At 41.7% G+C, this 18,612-nt stretch overlaps 1 protein-coding gene across 5 annotated transcripts in view; it reads right to left on the bottom strand.

The window, feature by feature from the left end:
- The window catches only part of syt1a (synaptotagmin Ia), a 154,260-nt gene that overhangs the window by 31,353 nt on the left and 104,295 nt on the right, over positions 1 to 18,612 (bottom strand). For all 5 annotated transcript variants that reach the window (XM_069711007.1, XM_069711009.1, XM_069711008.1 and 2 more), the window contains one exon: positions 7,212 to 7,412. In XM_069711007.1, coding sequence (XP_069567108.1) covers positions 7,212 to 7,383 — 172 coding nt within the window. In that variant the 5' untranslated portion in view covers positions 7,384 to 7,412. The remainder of the gene's footprint in view (positions 1 to 7,211; positions 7,413 to 18,612) is intronic.

Genomic DNA, 18,612 nt, shown 5'->3' with positions numbered 1-18,612 from the left:
AAGACGCAGCAGATTATGTTGAGATCAAGTATTTCAAGGAGTACATTGAAATTCAAGCATATTCCAAACCTTGAAAAAAAACATAACGGTTGAGATGAAGCATTTTTCAAACTCTGGAGACCTTCAAGCCTGCGGTCAAAGCAGAAGTATCCGAAGTGTCACAGTCTCATACCTCTGGGGACACTGTGCCACGTTTAAAGCTACTTTCACCTCGCTCGTTCAAATCCAAACACAAGGTAAGGTAGGGAGACAGCGTCTGAAGGTCTGAGTTTCAAGCCGGCACACCGCAGTGATCAGCAATCGCCTCTCTTCTGAAACTGTGGGATGGTGATTTTTTTTTTTTATTTGATTTTTTTTATTCCTCTACAAATGGAAGCTCTGATGAACGGAAATCAGAATAAATATACTGTAAAATCTCTCTTTGGTGCTTACGTCACTCGACAGTCACTCTGGCATTTCACCGACGCCTGATGGAACTCCATTTAGACAGTTACAGTGGAAATCAATGCGTGAGCCCGTCCCTTATCTTATTCATCAAGCGCACGTCTTCCAGTGAAAGGCACTTCTGTGTTCCTTAATTAAAGGAACCTGAGTCCCAGAAAGCAATAAAAGCATTCCCTAATTAACTACACTGCGTGAGTGTCTCACACGAGCAGAGCGAGAAAGTGAAAGAGAGGAGCGAGAGGGAGCGTCGCCAGCGCGCGCGCTGCACTTCGACTCCCGACACTTATCTCCGGTTCCGCGACGCGCCACGGGAAAATGGAGTTTCTCTAATGGCCGGGGTCGCGCATGATGAAATCTATGTTTGCTGTTCCTGAAGGCTGAAATCACTTTTCGGCAACGGCAAAAGGAGCACGGAACAATGAGGCGCCTTCGGAGTGCCTCGGACACCGTAAGTGACATAATAATGTTCGTAGTGCATCCTTCCACAGCGGTCCTCACCTCTGCAGCTTCTATAAACGGATTTCTAAAAAAAAATGTTCTTGACCTTTACGCCAAATGCTCAAACGCGGGACATAACCATTTTCATTACTTCTTAGAAGGGCCGCACGATTCTGCATAAAATAAGTATTTAGATCACAATTCTCTCTCAAGATATTCTTTTTCAATCTAAATGCTTGGTGGCCTCATTTACGTGATGACGAAGAAAGCTAAAAAAAAAAAAAATTGGATGGTGCCGATTCAGGATATTTAACTTTGGACATTTTATGCATCCCTACCTCTTATAACGTTTATTTTTGTGTTGCCCAACACAACAGTATAAAAACGTCTACCATTGAATGAATACCATAGAAGAGTGTCAGTGTTTTCTCATAGGCTGACTTCTTTGAGGAGGTGGGTCAGTACTGTCGCCAGATTTACAATGGGTAAAAGAAGCAGATATTTTGGCCTGTTTTGACACCTGTCGATTAATAAATCAATCTTATAGGCGTTTACTGCACTTTTATTGCGGTTGGGGTCACCTAACGAGTCATGTTATCTTCACTTCACATGTCTCTCCTTCGCTCTGCTCCCTGGGTGTGTATCGGTGGCTAAGCCCCGCCCTTAAACAGACAAAACGCGACCTATGACAGCAAAAACGCAGCAGAGACTCTGCGCTGAAAGAAAACAGGCGCACATAAATTACACAAATAATTCAAATAAAATATTTCATCACTTAAAGGGGAGGGTTAGGGTGTCCCGTCCTCCTACAACAATGGTAGAGGAAGCTCTACGGTATATTCAGCAAGTGGAATAAGAAATATCATTTACTGCAAAACCTAAGCTCAAATTGATTTTGGTGATTTTTTTTCTGACAGCAGTGGGTTTAAGATCCCACAGAAGAGCTTATTAGACTTCAGTTTTGAGAAATGAGAGGATGTCAAAGAGCAATAACCTCAACGTGAAGCAAAAAGTCAACTTTCCCTAGCTGACATTTTAGGTCTTTCAAACATATTGTAGGTGACTCCCTACAGATGGAGTGAGAGAAAAGAGGATTAAATATATGCAAGTCTGTGAGTCATTCCCACAACAGGAGGTTCTGTGTCAGAGAGTGAGATCATTTTGAACTCATGAGAACTGGATGCACTCATTTTTAGTTTTGAATCTGAATTAAGTGGTTTAAGATCATCTGGATAAACAAGTGTTTGACCTTTTGTGTGCTCATGTTTCTTTTCGACGTCACTGCGGAAAGATGATGTGTAAACCTCTACAAACACGATGGAAGCTTGTAATAAACCAGAATATCTCCTTAATAGTACTTTAAATTATGCAGAAACAACTCAGGAAAGAATCTGATTTTGTGACTTTAAATCAGAGAAAGTAGAGAAATTGACTGATGTAACTTGCACATTAAAGACTAATATGTGTGGATGTAGGAGCGTGATCTACCACATAAAACTCCACAGATATAAACAAATCTCAAGAATAACATCAATTTATATTCACTCCACTGCCTTGAATGTGATTAGCGTGAGGTTTTGCCACTTGCATGGATGAATACTTTAAATTAAAGTCATGAAGATTTACGTCTCTGTTCTGACTCATTTCTATAATTAAAAGGAGATTCATCCTCATCTACCTCCCTGGCAACACAAAGCACTTTACATTAGAGAGAAAAAGGCTTCTCGAACAGGACGGGCACATTTAAAAGGGCCGGGTGTGTATGTGAGTGTGTTATATTGCATCTGCGTTATATCCACTTCCAGCCCACACTAATCCAATGTGACAGGACCCTGTTGGTCAATTAACCTTGACATTATATCTTGTTATGCCATCGAGAGCAACAGTCCGTCCATGGCCTTTCCCCACTGTGGCTTGTTTGAGCAAACAATATGACTGCAGCAGGGAGCATCATCCAACTATCTGCAACAATGATAAGCTGTTCAATAAGCTGCGAGTTGATAACAGTGGACACAGTATTCAAATATCCTCTATGCGAGTTCGCCCGTTCATACAAAACAGTATTTAATTTCAAATTAGCTGCTATTCTTTGTAACTTGATCAAATTATGGATTGCTATTCTGTTCTGTGTTTAACTCAGATTTCTATCAGAAATAGTAGATCCAATTAATTTCCAGAAAATCCTGTGAGCTGAAGTGAAATAAGTGGTAATTTCAGAGTAAAGGTGTATTCACATTAAAATCACTTTGCTTTTGACGAGTACGCAGCGGGGACGTGATGAAAAACGATATTGGCAGTCTGGGAAGAATTTGACTGCCAAAAAGTACCAAAAGTCTGCAGCAGAGTGCAGAAGAGAAAAGTTTGTGACTTAAAAGCAGTAAAGTTAACTCGGGATGTCTGGATTCAAAGGAGTGTATTGCTTTACAATTGAAGTATTCTTTGCTTAAAATATCATTTGACGGACAGATTCTTCTTTTGTTTTATGAAACCCAAGATTTTAAGACTTGATGGAGAGACTTTTTGCGGCCGTTTACAAAGTTCGAGAGTCCCTTTGGTCACCTAAAAGCACAAAGCCTCTGATAAAAGAAGAAGAAAGAGAGAAATGCAATTATTTATTTCCCTGAAATGTCAATCGCTTGTCTGTGTTATTTGGAGTAATGGCTGCTGCCAGCAGTCAAACAGATCAAACAGCTTCTGCGCTCAGAGGTTAATTGTTATCGGGAAGTAAAGCCTCGGGTGTTTAGAAAACTTGCTAAGAAATCCAATATGCTGGTTTCCTCACAGGCGACCGCTCTCTTCAATGAAAAGTCACAGCGTGGTTTGGTGCGATTACATAGTCGGACCTCAGTGTGTGTGTGTGTGTGTGTGTGTGTGTGTGTGTGTGTGTGTGTGTGTGTGCGCGCTCATGTTTATGTGTAAGAGGAAGAATTGATCATTGACCTCTTTTTGTTGGCTTTGTTGTTCACAAATATATTTGAATTATGACTTATGCCTGTTTTTATTTATTTATTGCTGAACAGGTTTGTTTCTCCCGTTTATTGTTCATATGTTGTACTATTTACTACGTTTATCCAGGTTGGGGATCTTTTCCTAGTTCTTGGATCAGACAAAACAATCAATTTGAAGACGTCACCTTGACCTCTGGGGACATGTGACTACTTTCTGGCATTTTATAGACATCTTATTTAACTCATTAATTAAGACATACTCAACTGACTACTAAATAATATATACCTGAAGCCTTACAGTGTATGAAATGGGATCCAAAGACCAAACCAAAACCATCTATTTATGAACAAAACTCACCAAACTGAGACAAAATTTCTCAAAATATCCTTTGAATATCTCAAATTAAAAAGTCAATTTATACAGATTGAAATAAAGTGTATTGGTTTTTGCACGCTAGAGCCATCAGCCAACACATGTGGCCGAGGCGATATCCGCAACATGGAGATCATGGACAGAAATCCAGCAGGGAGTTGGGCCAGTGTGACAGCTCCATGCCAACACACTCAAAGCCTGCAGGGCTTAAACCGAGTTATAATCCCGAAAGAAGATCTTCTGCGGCCGCGGTAACGAAGCCGTGCTGAGCGTGCAGTTTTGCCTTTCTCCCACAGATCCTTGTTAAATTTCGCTACCTGGCTTTTCTCCAGACAGTATCGATATTCCACGGAGTAAACAACTCTTTGGGCATTCATCATCGGCTCGGCAGCACCGGGGGAGCCGAGTCACTGCTTTTTGGTTGAGAGGATGAGGAGAGAGAAAAAAAGTAAGAAGTAAGACCTGGTTGGCGATTTTTTTTTTTTTTTGGGGGGGGATGATCTAGGAGAACTGTTTTGCATTTAGTTCTTCAAAACAAAATAAAAGTGTCTGCTCGAGCACCAGAAGTGTCGGGCTTGGACTACATCTGGAGGTAATTGCAATACGTCTCGTTGACATCAACCTCAGTCAACCACAAAACGAAACATTGTTGGTCCTTTTCATTCATCCTCTGCGGCAAAAATGCGTTTCCATTTCCCATCTACAGTATGTCCCGTTTAAGCCCACATGAAGCTGAAGCTCTCTAGTTTCCGCCATGGGAGTTATTTGAATATAAATTACAGGTTATATTTTGGTAAATATGCTGCTCGGTACAAACAGCCGTTCCTCTGGAGACGGAGGAATTTTTCTCCGTGTGCCATTAAACCTGAGAAATGGAGGAATGTGACTGGTGGCGTTTGTTTGTGTCCTTGGTGAAGAAATAGGGCTCCTCTTCCTCAGGAGCCATTTCCTGTTGAGAATATTAGCGCCACGTGAGCCTGTGGATATATCTATATTTAGATTTCTGCTCAATCTCCTGACAAGTGCTTTATCCTGAATGACACAATGACAACCGTCTTCTCACATGCTTAATGCTGCGAAATTCTTCGGGCAAAAAAACAACAAACAAGTGGAACATGTGGAAGTATGTGGTTGGAAGGTTTAGTGCTAAAAAAGGACTGTTGGGGTTGTATTATGTCAAAGTCAGGGAGGCAGTTTTGACGGGAAGCACAAGCGAGACAGAAAAACAGAAAATCGAACTGCGAATGATAAAAGCTGCTCCGCATAATGTTTTTATTAATCACGTCAAACATTTGAATTATTGTTGCCAGGTGTTTGTTCTCCACTTCAAATGAGATTATGTCTTTCGCGAGATAATTTGGGAAGACAATCACATCTGAGCCGCAGGAAATACTTCAACTGTTGTTACTACTTTGACTCAGAAGCATCACAACAGAAGATGAATAAGTAAATAACTAGTCTGCTCGAGTCACTGGAAGTCTTTGTCGAAGGTCGTGGCTGACACTGGCTGTTTGTCATGCGTCATCTACAAAAGAAGTTTAACCACAAAGACTGCTGATTCATTGTTCAGGCGTGGTTGCACCAGAATCACATCGAATGGTTGAGTTCATTTTAATTCAAGGGGAGAGAAATTGTACGTGAATCACGTCTAGTTGGAAAGTGACAGAAAAACAGCACCGATGACTCAGTAAGTACTTTCATCTTTTTGGTATTAATGCACTTTTCATTGAGTCATATTTAATATTTATCACTGAATCCATCTTAAACACTGCACAGAAATTAAATCGAAGAATTCGATGCGCTCTAATCTGGTCAGTCAATAGCAGGAGTGTTGGACCCATATTTTCTCTTTCATTGTTTGACAAAAGAGTATCATTGATTGAAAAATGTTTGGGGTGACAAAAGTTGTTTTTTATTATTATTGATGGTTGTGAGGATTTTTCTTTGCTTAACTGAATAATTTTGTCTATAAAATGCCACAGAAAAGTGAAAAATTTCCCAATTTCCCAAAACGGATGCAGACATCCTTAAATGGTGGTTTTGTCTGATCAACAGTCAAAAATTCGAAGATTTACACTTTACTGTAACAAAAGACAAAGGAAACCAACATGTACGTAGCTAATCGAAAGGTTCGAGACTGTTCCTGTTGAGCACAAACAGAGCGCAGCACCATGACATGCATAGAGGAGGGGGAAGCAATAACTTTTGTCAGTAAGTATTTCAAATTTCGTCAGTTGATCGACATCAGCACCTGAGTTACAGATGTTTTTGTGTCCATTGCGAAGTGAACATTTGAGATTTCAACATGAACCTGAAACTTGAGCAGAGAGCGTACGTTCAATTCTTGTTGTTTTGTTGGAGAAATCGAAGTGCCATCAGGCCACAGTTCAGGTGGTTTACAGTGAATGTTTTTCACTCATGCCTCAGAAGGTCCCAGTAAAACTCTGTGTTGACAGTCTGACCCCGGGGGACAAATTCACAGTGCAACAACCCCGACAATGTCAAAGAAAAACCCACCTGGTGTCTCCTGACCTGACGCGCCTTCTTCAGTGACGTTCTGCCCCTCTAGAAACGTTAATGTCACTCAGAACATCTCGCCCGGCTCGTTGCTTCATCGCCGTAGACTTTCTGAAGCATTTCAAAGGTCTCTGTGAGTTTGACACTAAATTCGATATGTGCTCTCTGCTCAAGTTTCAGGTCCATGGTGAAATCACAAAAATGTGCGTTACTTAGGTACTGATGTTGATCAACCTATTATTATTGTTATTGATATTGTTGCCCTGCTTCGTGCACATCACGGTGCTCATTCTCAACTCAAGAGTCACCCTCATTTTTACATTTTTAAAGCTGGAACCAGTGATTTTTAGGAGGTTTGCTGAAATTAAGTGGACTTCAATGATAAGCCAATTACGTAAATAGCTGCTGAATAATTCTCTCCACTAATGGACTAATTGTTTCAGCTCTTTTGTTGTCCCTCTGTTAGATCGGGAGAAAAGAAAGACACTCACACGGGATTTTGTTCAGCTCGTTCATGAACTTGTCCTTCAGCTTGGAGAAGGCTTCGTCCTTCTCGCCCGTGCCCGGGCCGGCCATGTTGGTGGTGTTGGTGCCGGCCGCGTAGGAGGAGAAGGCGGTGGTGGGCTCGGGGGCTGCCAGCGCTTCCCTTCGACTCTCGTTCATGGTGGCGATGCTGGACAGCCAGGCAGATGCTGGACAAGCGGAGAAAGAGTAAGAGGAAACAGACCGGGTTAGATTTTTTGTTTTTTTCATTTTTCTTGCTGCGGTGACAGATGCATGTCAGTGGCAGCACGCTCGCCTCGTCAGATGACTGAGCTGACGCAGACCGTGTGAGCAGCTGCTGGCTCAGCCTGAGTAAACATCAACTGAGGTCCTGGATGAATTGTCCAGGGCGCTGAATTCAGAACAAAGCTACTCACTCATTGCTTAAACTCCAGATTAACATCACAGAGCAAAGACAAAATGATTATTTATTACTCTCGCACAACACAGGCCATGAATCTCAGCACTGCTGCCGGCCTAATTGAAATTCTGCGCTTTCACAGATCAGCCAAAGGTACGGCACATAATGTCGCAGAGAAGAGAAGATTACAAGTCGACTGGAGCTCTTTGTACACACCAGGTGTGTTTGCTTTACATACAGGTCTTTTGTGAGGGTGCAGAAGGAAACAGTGCAACTCTCATGTTAACCACCGCTGTGTGTGTGTGGTTGCACTCGTGTGTCAGTACATGTGTAATGCACTCACAGTGGCCTCATCACTGAACACGTTAGTCATCACCTCACTCACTGTGGGAGGTCGGTTCCACACGAAGTTTCCACGTTATTTCAATACTGCCATAAGACAACAATGGAAGACCCTTACAAGATATTACTATGGCACTAAAAACTCTATTATTGTAATGTACAGTAAGCAATAAAATATAATCACACGCTCAGCAGGAAACTGAATGTCCTTCAGTGCAAATATTTTCATTTTTAGCCCAAATAACACAAATATATAAAAACTGCTGCAGTTTTGGGGGGAGAAAATCAAATGTTTTAACAAAGTAAAAGCTGATTTAAAGTACTGATTTCTATTCATTATCACTGACAGTTAACAAGGGCCTATTTCCCTGGTATCCCTGATGCAGAACTTAGTATCACGACACATGACAGTCGTGGCAAAGCAGCAATGCCACAACAATTCCACTGCGGACGGAAACTATTTATTGCCTAGTCTTGCTGTGCAGGTTGTAATTTGGCTGTGTCACCATAGCAATCCAAGAGGATAATGGCGTACTAAAGTAAACCAGTACACAGTGAAGATTGATGGCCTCATTTTCTTCCTCTGCCACAGTCGCTCCACATTAAACTCATATTTTCCCATTTGTATTGTTGTTGTAAAAGCTTGTGACAGATTGTGACAGGAAGACTGTTAAAGGTTTTTTTTAATGTAATTGAAAAAATCTGAATGTAACCCTCAGAACTGTCTCTAGTGCTAGTTTCTAAATATCAAAGAGCTGAGGGCAGACTGCTGTGGTAATTCATCCTAATACAATCTTTAAAAACATGTAGGAGAGAAAGCTGCAGAGAGCTGAATTCAAATGTATGTGTTTCTTCAAATGTATAAAATGAGCTTTGCAAGAGCAGTGAGGCAATTTAGACTGAATTGCATTAGAGATACAAAGTGTCTTTTCAGTATTTGTGCCTTTCTGGCAAAGTTAACTGTATTCTACCACTTTAAGCTTTCTAAGGATTTGGGAGTACTTAGCAAGAAGGGAACCCGTTTCATTTCCGGGAATTCATCGATGCCAAGCCGCTCACCTGCCTCACAATCACATCTTGGTAAGAGACACCTATGATCAGCTGTTGGCAGCTGTGCAGTTTCATTTGAGCCGTTGTGTTGTGTCATATTCCCTTTTTGACTTGGCTCTGAATGTAGTTGGAGGAGGTCCGACCATTTCTCATTCTCTGTATTCTTCTAGATTTCCCAGCCAATCTGGGAATTCAATCTGACCTCACTTTCTCTAAAATATAGCTCACCACTGCTACTGTTGAGACCAGCTGCAGTAACAACAATCTAAACCAAATAGACTGGCCATTGAATACAAATAGTATTATTCTTGGACGAGATTACTTGCAGTTATGATGCAATCTGACTCCTGGTAGCTGGGACCAAGTGGTATCGAATTGTGGCTGAGGCCTACTATGAAGGACAAATTTACAGTTATTGCTACAAAAGTGGGGGAAAATGCTCCATTATGGTTTGCAGACAACACAACTCTCAATGGAATCCAAAAGCAGTAAAAATTAAATCTTCAAAAAAACATTCCTTGTACTGTTAGATGTGATTTTATCCAATCTTTGATTTACTCGAAACTTAGTTTTCACCTAAAGTACGAAACATATTTAACCTGCCTTATGTTTCAAGATGATAAAACTTGTGAAACTGTTAAGCACTTTGATGCTACATTCACATACTAAATCAAGATGGAACTATTTAGCCTTTTCAAAAGTATACTGCCATTTTTCATAGGTCGTGTGTATCTATGAAAGAACAGTTGACGGCTGTAAATATCACGACTCTCACTGAAAGAATACACAAGCAACCATGGGCAGCGACCATTAATTCAAGACCACGAACGGGGGCCATCAGGTCAGGACCAATGACAGGTCAATAGGTCAGGGCCACGGACAGTGATCATATGGTCAGGACCATGGATAGCGATCATTAGGTCAGGACCATGGACAGCAGCTAATAGGTCAGGACCATGGACAGCAGCTATTTGGTCTCTATATCAAACATTGTCTTTTAAAACTGAATAATGACCAACAAAAGGCAATTTGTTTAAAAAAAAAAAAAAAAAAAAAAAAGACTGTTTGAGTAGGAGAATAAATATATGAGAAAACTGTGTACAGATAATTGCCAGGAGATTAAGGCATAATAAATTAATACTCATGTCCTTTGTGCAGAGGTCTGAATACCGACACTGACATCACACGACATGTCAAGCACATTACATGATGTGCGACAGAAATTTATTGCATTGTGAAGTGTGATATGAAGGAAATATAAACTGGTAGGTAGGCCGCGCTAGCGGCAGCCTGTTGCAGCAGCTCCCCTCCCCTTGTTATTAGTTTATTTTATTGCTTTTCTATTATATTATTCTATTCTATTATTATTTTATTCTATTGTTTCTATTATTGCTCCTGTATGTATGCTGCTGTGGCGAAAAAATTTCCCCTCGGGGATTAATAAAGTATATACCTACCTACCTACCTAATCCCCGAGGGGAAATTTTTTAAACTGCAAAGAATACAGAACATCAGAGGCAACACGATTATTCAAATTCAAATACAACCAACAGCCGGATGAGAAGGAGGAAGAGACTAAAAACATAATCCATTAAACATATGTGGTAAAGCCTCACTCCTGACCAGCCTCACTGGAAGATTAGCTAATCTGATCTACTGCTGGTTTGAACATCAAGGACTCTGAAGCACACAGCTAAATTGACAGAATACAAAAAGAACATCTATTTAATCAAATTTTTGCATTTATTCAAATAGTGTAATCTTTGTTTTGGCTGCACTTTTTGCTCCGAAGGGCATCCTCACTTGAACATGAAGATATGTTATAGTTTTAGCCTAGATGCAATTAGCACCATAATATTCCTTTAAGTTAATCATTACGACTTCTTTTCTTCTGTCTGCTGTTCATTTAAAACCATGCAAATCTATTAATAGACCTGCAGGAAAATATAAATCATTCTTGACAGTGATACATGACCTTGTTTAATTGTCCTACATGCAAGTAATAGCTGGTAATGGTTGGTTTTCATCTTTTTACAGTTCTCTTGTAAAATAACAGGAACTTGAATAAATAGTTCTGCTTTTATATAATTTATCAACGAGGTGATGGTTGTAAATGTGAGATTGCCTCACAGACATATTCATCATTATATTCATCATAGTTTTATTTTGTCTCTCAGAATCATTAAATCGGTCTTACAGGTGATGTTGAACCTCACAAGACATTCAGGACTCTGTAACTGTAAAAATGTGACATCGGTGCAATAAAACGGAAACACCAACACGCCTTTTGGATGACTCAGCTGATTAAACTACGTTTGAATGCCGTGCGTTGACACCGAACCTAAATAAAAGAGACTGTACTTTGCTCGCATGCGGCATTGTTCACAATTGCTACACATTCGCCAACTGCTGCTTCCCAACATACTGTGAAAGCATGATAGCACTGCACCCTCCAGCTGTGATTTTAAACACTTCACTAACACTCCCTTAACAACATCTTCGTCTATCACCGACTGATGTTTTCCAGAGACGTCATGTGGGCCCGCTGCTGCACCGAACACACGCAGAAAATTACAGAGCCTAGTTAAAACAACACCTTATAATCAAAAGCAAGAAAAAAGATGATTCATTAAAGATAACTGAAGTTCAGGTAAAGCGTGGCGATGGGCTTCAATAAACCAAGCAGCCGTTGGTTACCTTGGCCCTCTCCACCTCCCCCCTTTTACCCGCACGAACGCCTACGCGTGTCTGCTTTCGCTCTGCCTCCCTTTGGTCTCCCTTTGAAATGTTGCAAGGTTAGTGTGGGCGCTGATCCATTGAGAGGCCCGCGTGGCAATGACAGAGATACTTCAGCACAGGCGAGGACTTTTAGGGAGCACAATGATGCTCTGCGGAGTGCATGTGGGAGGCTTCTTCTATAGAAAAAGGATTGATCAAGCCACAAGAGGAAAAGGAGAGGAGTGGGGTGAGAGGGGTGTGTGTGGAGGGGGTGGGGGTGGGGGTGCGCACAGGCTTCCACTCAATCTTCCTTAGTAATCTTATGTCTGATGTGAGAGACAAACAGGATGCTTCACCATGTTTATAGAGGGATGTGTAAGACATAAGGAGCTACCGAAGGAGTTCGACACACAGAAGGTGCAAATTTTCATGTAAATGACATCATCTCTTTATGACACGTGCATCAGAATGAAAAGATGTTCGGCGCTTTGATATCTCGTAATTTTCCTCCGGCCGGCGTCTGACCGATGCTTTTTAGTACAAAATGTCAAACGGAAAAGACAGCCAGTGTGTGTGTGTGTGTGTGTGTGTGTGTGTGTGTGTGTGTGTGTGTGTGTGGAGGACCGCCCGCGGCGTCTGTGATGCCTCTCACATCAGACCTCATATCGCTGGCCAAAACATGAAACATTAATTCAGCTCGTATTCGTGCCTTAATGACTGCTCGCCCATTCCAGTATAAGATGACAACTGCCGTGTTATCGTCATTGTCTGCGGCGCCACGGCAGCAGGCGGTCCACTTGAAACCCGGCCTCATTTAGAGCGGATCAGGGCTTATTTAGCTTTATGGAAAACCGCAGAGTGTTGACCTTTTTCACTTTCACAGGGCTGTCATCACAATGTAATCACGGCAACACAAAGGTGTAGCATACATGCATTGATCCATTTCTCTAAAAATACCAGACATCACATCTCCTCACCCGTTATCTCTGTGATCCTGAGAAGGACCCATCAAGCTGCCTTCACACCCACATCCTTGCAGGATGTGAACTTTTATTTCCGGTGCGCTGGCTCGTTTCTTCAGGGTGGCGAATTCTAAAGTATCATTGTAGACTTAAATTCACTCATTCAATCCTCTCCCTGTTAGCCCGGTCGTAAATTCCATCTTTCACTTTACCATCAGTAATCCGAAGGAATTTGTACATTCTCATCCATATAAACATATCTATCATTTAATAATTTACTGTGCGAAGTTATGCAATAAACCCTTTTAATTTGACCCAACTGTGTCATGGTAGCAACTTTCTGAGTATATGAAAGGATTTGAGTTCCGATACAAGAATTCCAATTTAGATTATGATTAACTGATTTTATATTGATTTTATATTGATAATTTGTCTAATATTGGACTGGTGGCCCCTTCTAATAACGAGAGCAAGATTTAATACCTCATGAATTAAATTGACATCACGCTACAAAGGTAATACCTATCCTGTCACTATTACAGTACACTTGGAAGACAGCTTTAAATGAGAATGTTGTTTTTTGCACAAAATGGCTGCACTCGCTCGTCCTTTTCCACCCCACTGAGACGGTGTCACATTAAATCTTGCCATCCTGTAAACTACAGGTGATACCAGATGAATGCAAACATGAGGAAAAAAGATTCATACAAATGTAGGAGACACGACAGATCTAAGCTGCTCTCAACTCTCACCGTCAGCCCCACCTTCACGACGCTGCAGCATGCAGTACACCGCTCATCTCCGCCTCTTTTGTGTGTGTTTTTTTTTTTTTGCTCAGCTCGCTCTTTGGAGGTGCGCCGCTCAGGTGTAAAACCCCAACCCAATTACAGGGCCGCCAGATGGCCCAGCGGGTCCCCGAACACAGTGGTGATGCTGGCACACATTCCCCCCCCCACCCCCCTACATCACTCCCTCTCCATCCTTCTCTCTAACTGGGTCAGCTTCCCTGCTCTCTACTCCTTCTCTTCTATTATTCCTGCTATCTCCTTCATCATCCTTTCAGGGTTTCTTTTGTATTTTTTTACGCCCCTGATAAGATGGATTCCCGTCTCCTCGACATGGGTTTTAATACAATTAACATACTGAAGACAGATAATGTTTGTAACCCCTCTTCTTGAGCTCAGATTTGGACTGCGTGTCATGTGGACTCCTCTGCTCCCCACTGGGTCCAGGTTTTGGCCCGCTTCCTCAGTGTGACAGGTGTCAAAATCTCACGCTGTTTGAGGAAGTAATGAAGCTGCCAAAAATCAGCCTGACCCAGGTCTGCCGGTGTCCATTTTGTCATCAACGTCGACGCGATTCACAGACCACAGCCGACTGTACGGTACAGTAAGGAGAGCAGCCTTTTGCCAATATCACTTCCCTCTTGTCGTCTTATTGGGTTTCATGAGTTAATCACCCAGTAAATCACCAATTAAACTCATCTTATCAAGAATTATCTGCTAATTTTCACAAAATGATTTGGCAGTTGTTATACGTCAGCATGATTTAAACCAGTTTAATACATGTATGCAGAGAAGACACCGCAGTAAAAATGATTTGAGTTGCTCTTCTTCTGCATGTACAAAACTGGTATCTTTACGAAGACAGCACAGTATGTATAATTTGGATTCGGTTAATCATCGTGTCTGAGGCTGAAAATTACAGATATTCTGTCAAAATTTTCCAGTGAGGGAGGGTTTGTAGATTTATGGAGATGAGCAGTTCACACAATTAACACCATTGAAATCAAACTGAATATAAATATGTAAGAAAAACATTTTATATTTCGACTTAAACAAAGCAAAGTCCTTTTTAACACTACTTTCCTGTCCAACAAAAATCTAAATGTAAATATACATAAATATATGTATAAATTGATTTAAGATATTAGATTACATTTGGCCTTTTTTTTTTTTTTTTTTTTTAAATCCATGGCTTTTACAGTAGAGAAACAGGAAATAGAAACAGCAACTGGTCCAAGTGCAGCACACTTCAGCTCCAAAATAATTCAATTACTGTACAGACCAAATGTTATAAGATACTTAGCAGCAAATGCCAATCAATACAAACTAACTCTGCTTCATTGGCGCAGACATGTCAGTTTTAATATTCTGAAATTACAGCAGTGACATCACCACTGAAAATCAGCGAGCGATTCAAAAGGAGAGCTGCTTTTTTTTTTTAAACATTAAACAGGAGTTGAGAAAATAGCAGCGTAAATGTTTTGCCAAAGACAAATTAAAAGCAGCGAAGAGCCACACAAACGCTTCAGTAGAGCAGGAGTCAATAGTCTGGATCAATGAGGAAGTGCTTTGGCTGAACAAGCAACCCCGGCGACGACTCTCCCCCGGAGTCTTCAGCAAATACGAGAGCCAGAAACGAACGAAACACGTTTAGATTGAAACCAAAATTATCGCTTAAAATTTGCTTTATGACAATAAAACACCAATGAAGTCACATTATATGTGTTCTCGCACCTAAGTGGGACACATCTCCATCATTCACAGGCGAACAGTTGCTCAGAGCATTTAAACCGTTGGCAGATTTGATTACAGCTCAAAGAACGGGGAATTCCTGCTGTTTAAAGTAATCCTCTGCAAGATACTTAGTGACTGCTCCACAGATCTGGATAAACTAATAATCATCGCAAGGACACTTGTTTTGATCCAAAGGGAGCGCTAACTGTGTAATTACAACAAAAACTCTAAGCAAATTAAAGCTTGTGTTTGCATGCATAATAGATTGCTGCATCATACAATTAACACCGTTACCTTGAACTGGGGAGACATTCAGCCGATAAATCTGAACTTTTTAAGTCTTTCTAAGCTTCATTATCCAACAGTTATGACTAATGAGTGAATGAATCTTCCCTTCACATCAGTAGTAATACAAGGTCTAAAACAGTTTCCTCAATGTTATCTAGATGATGGCAGCAATGTTTGAAAGTACTTTTATATTGAAGATTATCAAACCTTACCTTAGTTATTTAAGTAACTTTAACCAAGTATTTTGGATGAAAACATTTCAGTTTTGATATATTTATACACTTCTGCAGGACTATGGACACATTTTAGCAAAAAAAAAGAAGAAAAAAGGACACTTTACTTTTGGAAGACTCATTATTTTTAGTCCTATTATTTGAACATTTTCAAAACATTGCACATTAAGGTACAACTCATGCAGTTTAGGGGGGAGATCATCACCCAGCTTGTTTTCTGAAGTTACAACTGACAGATTTTCCCAAAACGCCGCACAAGCTTCCAGTTACTGCAGCACATGCAACTCAAGAAAGGTAAGTGGCCAAACATGTTAGAAAAGAGTGAAATAAGGTATTTTGATGTAAGATTTAGGTGAAATTGAGTGATTTAGACTCAGTAGAGGCTATGACTTGTGAACGCTCACTGAGTCTAATGAGAAAAGTTATGCGCTTTAAAAAAAAAAAAAAAAAAAAAAAAAAAAGGGGGGAGGGTGCTAGTGTGGATGTCGCCTAAGAAGACATTTTTACGTATAGATTCAGTCGGTGTCATGAAAGTATTGAAGTTCAGCACCAAATCCTGGCGGTCAGTATTTAAGTGGTTTTTTGGCCACCAGGTAAAATCAATCAGACTATTCATTTTAGTAGAACAAACAATTCGTGCGTTATGCCTCTGCCAGGATCTCAGATAAGCTCCTTCTTTTCCGCCATCAAAGAAAATCAGACAAATATGACCAGCAGCGAACCGATTGCAGTTTCATCGCTGCTTCACACAAACAAGAAAACCTCAATTTTATGGATCGGCACCTACACGTGTCAAATAACAAACCCATTCAGCCGATAAACTAACATGAACTAGTGGAGACAAAACTCCAAATACACCGCTGCTCCGATGTCTGCAGGTACAAAGACCTAAAGTTTGCTGAAAGCGGATGAGTTAGGGAACTGGCATGTTAATTACAGGCTGTCAGTCAAGTATCCACCACCATGTGCCAGGAACTAATTTGTTAGAGGATAGTATTTCCAGACACACACACACACACAAAGATGGGAGAGTCTTTTTTTGTATATAATAAGTCACGTAAATGATTGTCAGGTGAGCCGGCTGCAGTGAGCGGAGATAGGAAGAGGCTGAGGAGGCCCCGTGGCCACTTCCCCTTGTCCAGTGCAGCCTCTTTACTCACCTGAAGCCAATCTCAGGTAGTAATGGAACTGGAAAAAGTTATTAACCCTGCTTTGCGGCAAGGGCAGGACAGCTCTATTAAGGCAGCGCACAAAGATTCCCCCATTTTCAATTACTGCCTCCAAAGCGTTCAAGGAAAGTTAGAAAGAGCATCCTTGTTGTTGTCTGCCGGAGAGAAGGAGTCGGGAGGGGCGGGGGGGGGCGGTCGTCCCAGATCCCAGCAGCTCTTATCATCTACTCTTGTTCCTCGCGCAGCGTTGAGTCTGACACTCTCTCCGAGTTGTTAAGGGGATGTGTTCGGTCTATTTATATGACAAACATCGCACGGAGGCACACAACTGTGGAAAATGGGTCTTTCAGCCAGGGGCTAAATGAGAGGGGGGCGGGGGGGGGTCCTCACATTTAGACCCTGATCCTGACCTCAAATGATGTTTTAAATCAATACACGGTCATTCAAAGGAGCCCTCTGTCGGCAGCCCGGGTGCAAACAGACGTTTCATGCCAGCTTTAACACCAATCAAAGACGGAGTTGTAGCCTTTACTAGAGGAGATCTGATATCCCTGATCCGATATATTTATGCCTTTTCTCAGTATAATGATACTCCGAAAATTACTCATGACCCTGCAGGCGATTTGCACCGGTCCACTGTGTCTCTGCCCCCGTGTTTACTAGACACACACAACAGCGATCAAACACCGGTCGGCCGGCTGGTTTTCTCATATTGACAGATTCAGTTTAAAGGAGCTAGAAACCCACCTCCTACCTTGAACGACTCTCAGCCCTGGTTGCGTGCTTGGTTGGCCGCGGGGCCGGAGGGGGTGGGAGGTGGGAGGTGGTAGGGGTTGAGGGCCAGGGCGAATACATCAGTGCCTGGGGAGTTATATCTGTTGGAATCAGAGTGATGTAGGCGGCGAGGCCAGGGGCCACGGTGCGACTACTGAAAGGTGAGTCATACAGATGAGGGGAGGCTATTTGCTCAGCTACAGCCTGCCCCGCAGGGAAATCTGCCTGGCAACTGCTAACTGCGTGACCAACTGGGAGACGCAGACATTTAGGGACAGGGTTTTCGTGTCAAGAGGCGAGACCCAACCTTTGATGATGTACTCACAAGCAGAGATCTTCAGGACTGAAAAATTAAGCCGGTGCCTAAAACTGCAGTTTTGAGATGAGTCATGATTTTCAAATATCTCTATTTCTAAGTTTCATCTTCTTCCCGCCCGACATCCGTGTCAAACAGACACGTCCCAGAGCGCTGAATGTCGTTTTCAGACAGACGGTCCCTTCAAGTGCTCTTTCCAGGCACCTGGCAGCTGACCTTTAGATTCTGTTTGGAGTGCGCGGTGTGTGTTTTACTGATGATGCTCCCGTGGATGAGCTCAAACCAGAAATAGTTAAACACCCGGTGACTATAAAAATGAACAAGAGCTGCCTCATCGGATTTGTCATTTAAAAAAAGATCAGATTGAGATTGAAGAGGGTGTTTTGGCTGAAATGCGTGCTTAAAGAAAAGGAAGTCAACGTTTTTGCTCAGCAGCATTTTAACTTTCGCGGACACTTTCAGGGAAATCAAAACCAGGATATCTGCTGCCTTATCTGATTTGCTACTTGACAAAGACGGATCGAGCGTGTGACTTCTTTACTTTGAGAGTTTATGCCAACGGGCTAAATTACACAGCATAAAATCTCATTGCAAAGAAAGTGTGTGTGTGTGTGTGT

Source organism: Brachyistius frenatus, unplaced genomic scaffold (genome assembly GCF_029030835.1).
Source record: "Brachyistius frenatus isolate BFR_SWC_R1_liver_20210118 unplaced genomic scaffold, ASM2903083v1 Contig_96, whole genome shotgun sequence".
Lineage (NCBI taxonomy): Eukaryota > Metazoa > Chordata > Actinopteri > Embiotocidae > Brachyistius > Brachyistius frenatus.
The sequence above is the reverse complement of the archived record's forward strand: the minus strand, read 5'-3'. Positions and strand labels throughout refer to the sequence as shown.